This window comes from Podarcis erhardii (genome assembly GCF_964252035.2).
Source record: "Podarcis erhardii genome assembly, chromosome: 1".
Classification (NCBI taxonomy): Eukaryota; Metazoa; Chordata; class Lepidosauria; order Squamata; family Lacertidae; genus Podarcis; species Podarcis erhardii.
In genome coordinates, this window is record NC_138497.1 from 108,688,620 (window position 1) to 108,701,974 (window position 13,355).

Here is a 13,355-nt window from a genome sequence, read left to right on the forward strand (position 1 = left end):
ACCTCCGGAACGAATTAAGTACTTAACCTGAGGTACCACTGTACTTACAATCTCCTTCTCCAGGTTGCACAGAAGCGAGGAGCATTCAAGCTCAAAGTTTCAGCAGCCTATTTCCTCTAAGGCAGGAGAGACTTGCACCCGGTTTGAGGGACAGACCTGGCCTCTGCTCTTCTTCCCTCCCCTCCTCAGTCATCAGATCATTCAGAATGCCTCTCCTCAGGTGATCTGCACAGGTTAACTGAGAAAAGGGGCTGTGTGTACACAAGTGTGTGCACACCCACCACTGGCATGCACACACATATTCTCCCTCTCTCACACACATTAAAATGTCATTATATAAATAATATAAATGTATCTTCTTGTGCCTCCTCCACGTGAGGTCCAGAGGGTGGCAACATGAGAATGGGCCTTTTCTGTAGTGGCTCCCCATTTGTGGAATGCTCTCCCCCCAGGGAGGTTTGCCTGGTGCCTTCATTATATATTTTTAGGCACCAGGCGACAACATTCCTCTTCAACCAGGCCTTTGGCTGATTAATATTTTACAGTCTTTTAAATGTGTTTGTGGGAGGGAGGGATAAAATAAAATATGGTACATAATCTGCAACAGGAGGTATAATGTCTTTGGTACAGGGATATTAGTGCTGTGAGACAAGGGGAAGCCTTCTAAGCCACACATGACATTATTATGGAACAGAAATGTGGTCTGGACTGTGTTGTTCAGAAGGCATTCATTGCATGGGCTGAGCATTATATCCAGGGGAACACAGGACTTTCAGAACTGAAAGGAAAATATTGAGTGGATATGTTTTTAGATAAGGAGTCTCTGGCTTCCGTTCAGTCTTTGCAGTATTATTTCATCCTGAAACACTAACCACCTCTCAATGACTGCAAAATTCCATTTTCCTTTGGAATGCTACATCCCTCACTATCTGAGTGGGCTACCACTCTTGTTATAAAAAGCATCACGTTTCAGAATCTCTTCATCAGTTTTATCCTTGTATCAGAGTTCTCAAGTGACTTCCTCTGTTCATTGGGAACATTATACCAAGTTTTATAATGTATGAACCCCTATTCTATTGTTATACTTTCTATGGCATTTTTGTTCCCCTCTTCTTAAAAACACTACCTCTATTTTTTGTGTCTTGTAGAGCATGCAGTTCTTCTGCTAAATAAGTCTTGGTTCCATATTTTTACTGTCGAATTAGACTAAGTGCCTATGTGTGCTGAATCTATGCTACTATAAAAGAGATTAGGATCCTTAATTAGAGAATGTTGGAAGCTTTACAGTGCTTTTTGTACTGATGTGCCATCTTAACACACATGAAAAGGAGGATCAAGTAAGAAATATGTCTCTTACCTTATACAAAGGAACCTGTTCCTTTGTCACTGCAAAAATTAATAAAATGTTGTTTTGCACAATCTTGTCTATCAATTGTCCCAAACTTGGATATTCCTGAAGACAAACATAAAGAAAAATAAATCAAGCAAAAGTTAAACTTTAAATCAAAAACATGGCTTTGCTGTCTTTTGGCTTATCAAAAGAAGATGGTAGCACAGAAGAGTCTAGAAACTGGGGCCTCTGTGTGCTCATCTCTGGATTAGTTGGACCTATGTATATCCTTAATACATGCCTCTGGTGAAAAGTTGCATTTGTTTTATTTTACAGTCCTGCACATGGCTCTTCAACACCAGGCCAACGCATGCTAATTTATCCAGTGATGTGTTGCTGAACACGTATCTCCAGGCATTTGCTTTCCACACTCCTGAAAAGGAATGTGTGTTCCGTGGTATAGTCTGAAGTCAGGTGAGACCACCACCTTCCTGAAGTGAAGTAGGACTGGGTCTGGTCAGTGTCTGGATGGGTGATCACATGCATGCTGCCTTAGATTCCACAACAGTAGAGAGGTGGGATAGAAATATAATTAGGTAGACAGGCAGGCAGGCAGGCAGGCAGGCAGGCAAATAAAATAAAATAAAATAATAAATGTTTTAGTTCTTAGATGGATTCCTGCCCCTCCCCCCGGCATTCTACGATCTAAGTATCTCTGATAGTGTTATTCAAATTCAGTTGGGAATGGCCCCAATAGTCCTTTCATTTGTTTTCTGTGAATGTGCACATTGCACATACAATTAATTTCTAGAAGAGTGAAGTGTAAAACTTGAAGCATATTACCAAAACAGTTGACATGGAATACTCATTATTATGATCCAAGTGGCATTCTCCATCATTTGGAATTACAATTCCTGCCAGTTTGCTATCCATCCCGAAATGGGAATCGGCATCACTCACAAAGACCAACAGATGCAATGAGTCGTTCCTCCACCCAATTTTTTCCTACAACAAAAATGTAAACAGATTATGGTAGCAGATACATGGGTAATGTATGAGTACAGTACTTCTATATCATTGTCTTGCTTCAGTGATAAACACCATAACAATCCATGCTCTAGTGTCCTTCCATCTGGACTATGCCAATGGACTATGTGGGGCTGCCCTTAAGCTGCAGCTAGTGCAGAATGCAGCTGCCAGATAAGTGAGTGGTGTGGGGCAGCCCAATGGGATAATGTATGACCAGTCCTGAATGTACTGTGTGGGCTGCTGGCAAGCTATCAGGCCCATTTCAGAGTGTTAGTACTAGCTGGGATGGGCAAATCTGTCAATTTTGTTTCTTTTTTTCCTAGTAAGCCTTCTACAGAAACTGTGGTGGTGTTGGCTTAATGTCCTCATGAAAATTCACTGGAATCATAGTGCGAATTTCTTCTAATACACACATTTTTGCAAATCAGTCTTGCCTAATATAATGCATTTTGAATGCTATCTGCATTAATATATGCACTTATATGCACACTTTACCCTAGTATTGGCATTTTTGTACACATTACTTGAGTGGAGAACTGCAAAATTCAGAGAAGTGGAAATTTCAAAGGATGGCTGTGTTTCAGTTCACATATTGTTTCGGAAAGTACAAAATTTGCAGTTTCTCCTTTAAATGCAAACTGAATCAAATTTCTTCTCCATCCCTAGTACTAGCATGTGGAATCCTAAACAGCGTGGGACCCAAATACCCAAAAGGTCTTCTCCCTAATACTAACCATCTCAGGCCTTACAGTACAGTCAGCATCAGAGGTCCTCTTGATGGTACCACCTGCTACCAGATGCTGCTGAGAGGACTTTCTTGGCACCTTGAATTCATCAGCGTTTATAAAGTGGAAGTTAAGATTTCAGTCCAGCTCATGTTAGTTAAACTTGGACTCTGTGGGAAGTGGTTTACTATGGTGAACACAGAAACAGAACTTACCTAACGAGTTTTGATTTAGATTTCCTTACCTTACACACAGCTGCCTGCATAATTGCATCAAATCCTCCCTCTGGAGTATCTATATTAGCACTGATTTTCTGTTCTTTCACAATTTCATTGAACCTTTCAGCATCATTTGTCAATGACAGAATGTGCTTGTATCCAAATGTTGGAGAGCAGTCATGTGGGACACTTCTGTAGATACAGACACACAATTAATGCAGCAGATCACATGAAAATTCTTATTAATGAAACATACAGCATGGCACTTTGCTATTTACAATGTTCTACTGTGCAACTTTATTTGCCCACGAATGCTTATAGATTAGCATACACTCAGTAACAGCTTAAAGAAGTCCTGTAGTCTTTGTAAAGATGCTTTCAGCTTCTACACCCTAGCTATGTGACAAAAACGGATCTTTTAAATTTTCTTATGGTGTTTATTTGATCAGAAGTGAAACGCATAATGATCCCATAAAGCAGGGTGCTACAGAGACTTCACAAGACTTGACTGTTACAGAGTCTCAGTATTCTACAACTGCGGTGGGATTTAAATTCATCTGTTCCAGACCAACACATCAATTATCCATCAGCCCAAAACATCCCCCCTAGCCTTATAATTTGTTAAAGCTCTCATAATTCACAACTAATGCTATAAAAATGATCACTACCTCCAACTGAGGCAAAATATACTCAAAAATGTTCAAGAATTAACATCCAAACCAGATTGTACCAAATCCAGGTAAGGACAGATTCCAAACAGCGAGAAAGGGGTCAAAACTATTAAAGCAGTGAAACAAATCTACTCAGGTTATGTTAAAAGCAGAAAATGTAGTTGGTGTCAGTGGAATTGCTTCTAGAGAGACAAGGGGTAAAAGTCTAACTCAAGAAGAAGGAGGCAACACATAGATGATGTGAGGCAACCAACACATTGCATCAAATCACCCAGATTCCCAACAAAAATGGAAATGGCTGCAGAAATTGCAGGCCTTCACTTATTCATCCCATGTCTGGAACGGAGATTAATGCAGTGAATATGATTAGTATTCCTGTTGTTACTTTCAGGCTGTGAATAATACATATAAGATTGTTTTTTTTCATTGCTTTTGCTCTGCACTAAAATGAATGGGGTGGAATAACATAATAGTTACATTTGGCCATATTCATTTAAGGCACTGCACAAGCAGAAGCCAGTATAAAGATGATGATGATGATTTATTAGATTTATATACCTCCCTTCATCATAAGATTTCAGGGTGGTTCACAGAATAAAATACAAGATAAAAACAAGCAAATAATTAAAAACAAAACAGCTAAACAATACCCACCCTTCCCACAGACACATTTAAAAGGCTCTAGAATATTAGTTGAAGAAGAATGTTTCCATCTGGCACCTAAAAATAGACACTAAAGGCACCAGGCAAACCTCCCTAGGGAGAGCATTCCACAACCAGGGAGCCACAACAGAGAAGGCCTGTTCTCATGTTGTCACCCTCTGGGCCTCATGTGGAGGAGACACACCAAGAAGGGCCTCAGATGATGAATGCAGAGTTTGAGTCAGTTTATATGGGGGAGAGGTGGTCCTTGAGGTATTACGGTCCTAATTCTTGCGAGTGTAACGGGACTTCCCCACACCTCTGCTCTTCCTATGAGCCCCCATGCCCTTCCCAAATCTGTTCTAGAGGATCATGAGAACACTCAAAATAGTGTAGGGGGTGGGGAGGAGAGAGAAGATAGTTCTATCAGGCTAGCAGAAATTTTTGTGCTGATGGAACAATCTCCTTAGCGGTATGTTGAACACAAACCATCATCAATTAAATAAATAAATACCTAAGTTACAAAATTTTGCTACAGCGGACAGCAAGACAAATAACAAGATTTTTGGCAGAAGCTGATCTACAGGGTAATGGAAACAGTGCTGCATGTGATGAATACAGGGAGGACGGCAAAATTGTGCCTTCCTATATCCTAATCTGTCTGTCTGTCTGTCTGTCTGTCTGTCTAGTTTTATTTTTATTTTATTCTTTTAAGTGTCATATTTAACAAATAAAAAGATAGATTAGAAAATGGCTGAAAAAATATGCACACTGTCACCTCACATTGAGAACAAAATAGCCACTAGTTCTTCCTTCTAAAATTAAACAAACAGTATGATAAAAGTCCTCCAGATGCCCAAATAGGTATCCACATGAAATTGGCATTCATAAAAATATGTTCAAATGTAACAAAGGTGGTAAGGTCCTCAAATCACTATGCAATGGACAGTGGGTATTTATCCTTCTAGGATTGAAGTATAAGTCTATTGGCAAACATAAGGGCTCACAACATCTACTTTTGTTCTGTCTGTCTGTCTGTCTGTCTGTCTACACACAAATACACATTCATGTATAATTGTTTGATTAAAATTAAAAAATAAAAAGTAATCTGAAAGATAATTTTTTCAGGTGCCAATCCAAAGGTCCTTGGGAAGGCCTCCAAGAAACTACAGGATGTTTCAGAGACTGTCTCTCCAAGGTTAGAGACAGAGACTTACCTGTGGAGACATTGCTCACCACCATGGAAACCTCGGCAGCCTTTGCTTTACTGAGCTAAGGGTATAGGAAAAGATGGTTCATCTGCCTTTGGTTCTCCTTCCTCCCACACTTTTAGATTGCTCTGCCCACATTTCTATTGTTTTCAATTCATGTAACACAAGTAAAAGGTGAAATACTGATACCCCAAGAAAATAGCAACTAAAGAGACTGGAGCCCCCTTGAAAATGAAGGTAACTGGTTACCCTGCCCCCTAGTCCCAAATTAACTTCTACCCCTGAAAAGGACAGAAATCTGATCCAAAATGTATTTGAACTAGATGTTTTTGCTACTCACTGGCAAGGATTCTTGATTTCTTCTGGCACGGTGTTAATGAATGGTGAAACTGGTTTTTCTACAAAAGACCCAAAACCCAGCTGAAAGTTACTTGTCAGTTTAGACATTTCTTTTGACAAGGTAGAGCCCAGTTCCTTAATGGTTTCCAGATCATCATGCATGGAAGCTGAAAGATCCATGAGGTAGTAGAGGTCAACTGGATAATCTTCAGTCTGACGAACATTGATTTGTATTGTTTCTTCATTTCCTTGTGAAACCACAGGGGAAACAGAAAAGAAATTAACACAGCTGTCGTTAGAGAGTGAAAAGGGAAATGCAATATTGACTGGAACTGTTTATTCTTGTTGCCTCACAGTATTCTTTTTCTGGTCCTTTGTAACAAAAAGTGTTCCCAGCAGTATTACTAGCCATCACAATGCGCTAAAAGACATACTTACAGTGTGATTCTAATGGTGTCTACACAAGAGTAAGCCCATAGAATTCAACGGGTCTACTCCCAGGTAAGTGGAGATTGCAGCCTAAGTCCTCCTTCACACATTATGCTTGTTGTATAGGATGTTCCTGGGCATGGATAAAATCATCTCAAGCAACATGGGTGCTGCTTTATACAAGCCACAAACACAGAAGAAGTCAATGTACTTTGGGTTCGCTGTGGCAACCATGTCATAAGAAAAACATTTTATGTTGGAAGTGTAGAAAGCCGATTGTTAAATTATCAGCATTCATGTAAACTTCTTAATAAAACATGGGGGAATAGCCTTGGGAAATTTGGAAAAATAATTTGACGGGATGCATTCCTGACATCGCCCTCATGTAGAACCTCCTACTCATCAGTTTCTGTACCCTTTCTATCTCTAGACACTATCTTGGATGAGCGGAGGAGTTTTACATTCTGAAATTCAGAAGCTCATAATGAGCCTCTATAGCCACACTTCCAAGCAGAGTTCTTACCAACCCCCCTAAGAAGACTCCAAAAATGCAAGCAGATGTGTTGATTCATCATATGTGCATTACATTTACCCAACACATTTCAGTTTCTGATTACTTTGTAAATGGGAAGCTGTGTCAGAAAGACGGTTCTCACTGCCACATCAAGATTTTAACTGAATTAGAATCCAGTTTTTCTTCTTTCTGATGTAAAACTTTAAATTCCATTTCAAAATATTATCTTCTTATACAGTAGTAGGACCACTCACCTTTCGTGGTGGGTGGTGTTGCAGCCGGGCATCCAGGCCCTTGCGGTGATCTGGCTTGGGGGCAAGGGATTGACGCCCCCTTGCGCCAACCCCGGCCACATCACCCCCACCTGATTGTAGCTCTCACAAAGAATAAAAAATGTGTTGGCTCCTCTTGTGTTAGCTGCAGGGTTGGCCTGTCAATGAGGCAGACTGGGGGAGCGCCTCAGGTGGCAGAATCCAAAGGGCACCTCAGCAGGCATGCCCCCCCTAGTGCCAGACAAGTGAGGAGAAGTGGTTGTGGTGGCTTCTGGGTCTGGCAAGATCTCACAAGAGCCCTTTGTGTGATCTTCCTAGGCTCTCTTGCGATCTTGTCAGAAGCCACAGCCACACGACCCCAGTAAGTGAAGCTTCAGCGGGGATGGAGTGTGGTGCCATGCACACTGATAGTGCTATATGAATTATAAAAGATAATATTGAGATCTGGCCCTGATTCCATATTTATGGTAATTTAAGAAAGTTGACAAAGCAGTATAAGAGCCACGTGTGAAAAGCATAGATAGGAAAACTGTCTGAGTAGGCAAAAGCCAACAAAAAGTAGCATGTTGGTTATGCTAATTTCTCAATGGGAGGAATTCAAGCAAATTTCAGGGGGCTCATGGGAGGAAAGCTCCACTGAGCAAGCCAAAATCTATGTGTGTTTTCTGCTGATGGGACTCATTAGTTGAATCCCACCGATCATTATTCTGGAGATTCATCTGAAGCCTGTGAATAGTGTGAGGCAGTTACATATGAAGGTTGGTTTATGTGATCTCAGCTACAGCTTTCACCAACTGCCACTGCCGCTGTGGAGTACAATTACCAAATTTATTTATAAAATGTGCTGTGATCATTTCCAAGCCTTTAGGAAACAAACAAACAATTGACCTGTATCTGTAACAATCTTACAAATGTTGGGGAGATATGATTTTAGGTGATATCGGTGGAAATTCTTAATTCTTTATATTTCTTACCTATCCTTCATCGTTAGTTCCCAGGGCTGATTACAGCAATTTAAAAGCACAATTTAAAAATTAGTTAAAATAATTTGCAATCAGAAAAATAGGGCGAGACCTTAAAAAAATGCTGCTTTTGTGCCATATGAATGTTGCAATAGAAGAAATACAAGGAAATAAATCTTCCCCTGCACAGATGCTTGGCGGTGGTGGGGGTGGGGGTGGGGCGGGACTTCCCAGAAGCTCATCAACCTTACACATCTTTACTAAGTGTTCTTTCATAACTTCCATTTTTAAGAAGCCTAAATATGTTTCCTCAGAAGTAAATTCCTCTAAGTTCAGCGCAACTCTGGTAAGCAAGTTTAGGATTGCAACCTAAATATGTCACATCTCACATCCTCACATTTAATATGAACAAATGGAAGCTATCTACAAAGCTACAAAATGATTTTTAAAAAATAGCATTTATGAACAATGCAACTTACCTGGCCGCAGTAGGATAGTTAGCTTTTGAGGAGAAATCTGTGTAACATCTGAGTTGTTTTCCTGCGGCCCTTCACTAAGAGGCTTGTTTTTGTGAATTACCACTTCAGAAGTAGGAAATTCAATGAAATTCAATTGGCATCCTTTTGAAATAAGCTCTTCAGGAGTGCCACACCTTCTAAGAATTTCAGATGGATCAGTAAAATTCTATAAGAAACAAAGAGTGCAAGAACAGAGTGCAATGCAACACTATATGATACCAATTCCGCAAATGACTGAAGGCATAGCATAATATTTTTTATATAAGTTATGTCACAAATCCCTATTTGTAAGTGGGGATACGCAGGAGAACAGTGCAATTATGACTTACTTTGAAACTTTTGTGTGCAAAAGGGGTGTACTTATAATTGACTTTTTCAATAGATTAGTCTCTTTCTCCTGCACCTTACCCTTCCAGCAACAAGGATGCGCACTCATTAAATAGGGAAAAAAATCAATGCAGTAGAGTCATTGCTTATAATGTCATAGTCATACATTCCATTACACCCATCACCAATATTTTCAGCAGTATATAATTTAATACACATTACAGAGAATAGAATTTGTGGTCAGGGAGTCTCTGCCCAAAATGATGATGTGCATCTAGTTCTCAAGATATGCAAAAATTCTGATTGCCAGAAACTGCAAGTCAAAACTAAGGATGGGTCATTGAACAAACATTGTGTGTTGAGTGCATTTTGAGGCATCATAACTAAAGAAGGCATATTGGAATAGATGAAAATATGAGCCAGTATAGCATTCCAAATGCCTTTCCTGTACAGTACTTGCATTCAAAAACTGCTGTTTACCCAAGGGGGAAGTTTTGAAATCATTTAAAAATGTATTTCTTCGCTGTCTTATAAAGCCTTGACATACAATGGTGTCTTTTGCAAATAAACTGAAGCTGGCAAAAGAAGCCGTTTCCACCTTGCAAGTCCCTTTCAAATGCCACCCATAGTATGATGGGGTTATCCTAGTACAAAAATATTTTTAACAACTACTTTGTTACATGCAAAATGTCAAAGGGACCAGTTACAATTAGACTCAATAATAATTCTATTGGGTGAACAAAGGGAAACAAATGAAATCAATTGGGTAACATTATTGATTATTTGTTGTTTCTTATTAACAGCGAGACTTTGGGTAATTGGGAAGTGTCTTATATGCCCTCTATCTCAGAATGGATAAATAGCTTGTGGCTAAATTAGGAGAAAAAAAGATGTGATAATTAGAAAAAGATAATTTGACAAAATTAATAACTTTCACATATTATGGTTTCCTTTTTTGTGAAATATCGCATGACGTATAATAATTTAAGTAAGCTGGAAATAGATCTGAAATGATAAGCATGCAATCATTTCAAAAATAGTTTGTCCAGTTATGTCATCAGTTTAGGATTTTTTGAAGGATCTGATAGCAAGCATTAGTGTGACCCAGCAGTCCACTTACAGGCCTTTTCTAGAAAAGTCACTGGAAAAAAACCAATTCTGATATAACCTCTTCCATGTTGGGAAGGGTGAGTTGGGGTACCGTATATTCTCAGGAATCATTCTAAAGAAGGAGAAATACATTTTTTGTAATATATTTTTATCCTTGTAATTTTTATAGTAAATTGTGTAAGTGTTTCAAAATTCAGAGATAATAATAATAACAACAACAAAAATAGTGTGCTAAGTGCAAATAGAGCCATTCCTGTGTTAATGTTAGATGAGGTGATGGTGCTTCTAGAGACTACCATCTCTAAACTTCCATTAGCTTTTACTCTTCTAGTTGCTGATGTGAAAATGAAAAGCATGTAGAGTGCGATTGTGGGGGTTGCACATCTGACACAGTTCCCTGATATAAGACTCCCCCCCCCATCAAGTCTCACCCCTGCCATCCATGTGTTAGCATGGTCATCTGTGGCAGGGATGCCTTTGGACTTTTGCCCCTTTGTGCAAAGGTTTCCATGGATCTTGAGCAACTGCCTGAAGGTTTGCCTGCCTCAGACAGCTATTCTAACACTTGGGTGGTGGCTGGGCTGCGGAATCATGTGCCATAGAGGGTGGGTCAAAAGTGCAGCCCACAGTCCCTCTATATTCACTTTTCCTCTTTATTCAAGTAACTTACAAAGAGGGCTTCTGAGTGGGCCATTTTTGTTCCACTGCCCAAATGGATCATGTGAAAGTTCTGGATTGGACAAGTCTCTGTGATTGCCATATATTTGTCAACCATTAAAAAAACCAAAACTGTTTTAAGCACATTTACCCCCTCAAGTTATGTAATTTCAGATAGTGCAACTGAACAAATACTAGAGCATGGCTATTTTAAATCTACAAATATAAGATCTGCCCTTGCAGTCCTCCCCAAGAATATACCATAACAGTATGAACACAGACTTTTCAGTGCTTCTGTCTTCAACATAATTTCTCGAAAGATTGCTATTCCTCATATTTCCATGAAAACCAAACTTAGTTTATTAATATGTATATTCAAAGGGGATATTGGCTTATTTTTAATTTGACAACCAAGCTTTCACAGCCAAAGCAGTATATATAAAAATCACCTACTGCTATGAAATGCTTAGAGACAACAGCATATGATAATCTCCAGAAAAACACTCTGAATCTGCTGACTTTTCAAAAAAAGAAAGATGCATAACCACGTCAGCCCATATTTTAAGGATGCTTAGACTCAGTATTTTTAGCCAACAGTCTGTGCTGGTGATTGTAGACAAAACAAAACAAAACAAAACAAAAAAAAAAAGAGGTAGGGGAAAGAAAGGAAAAGGAAAAGGAAAGGCAAAGGACATGCTAAGAAAAAAAATGCAAACAAAAACAATAGTTTAGTGTCTTTTTGGGGATTAACTAAAAGTCACCAGCTATTCACACAACTATTCCTCAGGCTTGATATTCAACACAAAGCAAAGGTTTCAAATGAGACTTCCATTCCCTACACTTGTGTTGTGCCTGGGAAAGCTTTGTTGAATCCAGGGGGGCTCCTTTACAAACATCGCTGAATCTGCACTTGACTGGACTGATTCCAATGTTTTTCCAAAGCAAGCAGGCTTTTTATTTTATTTTATTTTACATTTTTGTTGCTTTTTATATTTCATGGCAATTCAAGTTCTATGAAATGCAAAATGTAATCTATTAAATTCCAGTATAATAAATAAAAGAAGCCATTGAGATACACTTAAAAATCGAATAGCATCTAACACAGTGAACTACAACAGGCGGAAAAATAATTAAGTGGTCTGCCAAGACCATTAACAATTTACATGCATTTTGTGAGGGGGGAAAGCATTGGTCTAGTTGGATTAGAGATGGATGAACCTGTTAATTCTGGTTTCCCTCAGTTTTCATTTTCCCAATCTTAAATTCACTTCTGTACCCCTCCACAACAATTTGCAATTATCTGCTTTTAAAAAGCATTTTCATGAAAATTCAGCATTTGTGTATGCTTAAATGCTAATATATGCATTTTATGCACATGTACCTGTAGCATTTGCTTACACATAGTTGTACAGGTTTTTTTTTATAAAAAAACCTGGCACATTTAAAAGTTTGAAATGCTGTATAGAAGAAACCGAGGAACTGAAGAATTGATAGGCTGCTTCTCCCCTCTCTTTGCTTAATCAATGACATTTCTAGTTCTTTCTCAGAATGCCACGCCATACAAAAGGAGTATTCTGAAAGTGAATATTTTAGTTCACTTTCAGGAACAAACAAAAATATAAAGCTTTGGGATATTCCAAGAAAATCCAAACAATGGAACATTGATGCACAGTAGAACATAATTTCTTCATTGGAAACTTCTGAATACAAGAAATAGTTTCACAGACTGTTTTCTCTAAGTACTGTATATGTTGTGAAAATAATGCCTGATGCAGTTACTTAGAAACTGCCATTCAAGGCCAAAGGTACTAATTTTCTGCAATTCTGAGCATGTACAATTCCGCATAGAACTCGATATGTGGCACAATATTTGCATTCCTCACAAACTCAGCTTTTGCTTCCAAAGAAAAGGAGGAGTGCAATTCAGTCTATGTTAAGCACATTCAGTTCCTTTTGATTTTGATGCCTGAATGTTAACCACATGGCCAAATCTCCCCATCAAAGTAGACAGCACTTTAAGGTTATAGTTCTATACCCATTTGCCAAGCAGTAAGCTCCACTGAACTCAACGGGATATACTTTTGAGCTGATACATATTGGATTACACTGTAAAATTCTTAGCTGTGGCTGGTCCATGACTGAGGTTCAAGTTCTCTTAACTGTGGACAATCATTTGAAAACATGCAGACTGTACATTAAGAGTCTAGAGGGGCCACTCAATAGATCTTTTCATGTAGTTGTTGCAGTGTGTGAAAATTTTCGCTCCAAGAACAAATTCAAAACATATTTTCTGCCTTGACCGGCCCTATCATTAGGCATAGTGAGGAAGGTCATGAAAGGTCAACCATTTTCTTTCAATTAAATAATAATAATAATAATACTAATAATAATTGCACTCCTT

The 13,355-nt window shown here is 38.8% G+C and overlaps 1 protein-coding gene across 1 annotated transcript in view; it reads right to left on the reverse strand.

Annotated features, from left to right (window-relative positions):
• The window catches only part of ITGB6 (integrin subunit beta 6), a 67,157-nt gene that overhangs the window by 22,972 nt on the left and 30,830 nt on the right, over positions 1-13,355 (reverse strand). The window contains exons 6-10 of the mRNA XM_081871551.1: positions 8,822-9,026; positions 6,167-6,413; positions 3,329-3,494; positions 2,174-2,335; positions 1,358-1,453 (exon numbers count right to left, since the gene is read on the reverse strand). Of these exons, the coding sequence (XP_081727677.1) occupies positions 1,358-1,453; positions 2,174-2,335; positions 3,329-3,494; positions 6,167-6,413; positions 8,822-9,026 (876 nt within the window). The remainder of the gene's footprint in view (positions 1-1,357; positions 1,454-2,173; positions 2,336-3,328; positions 3,495-6,166; positions 6,414-8,821; positions 9,027-13,355) is intronic.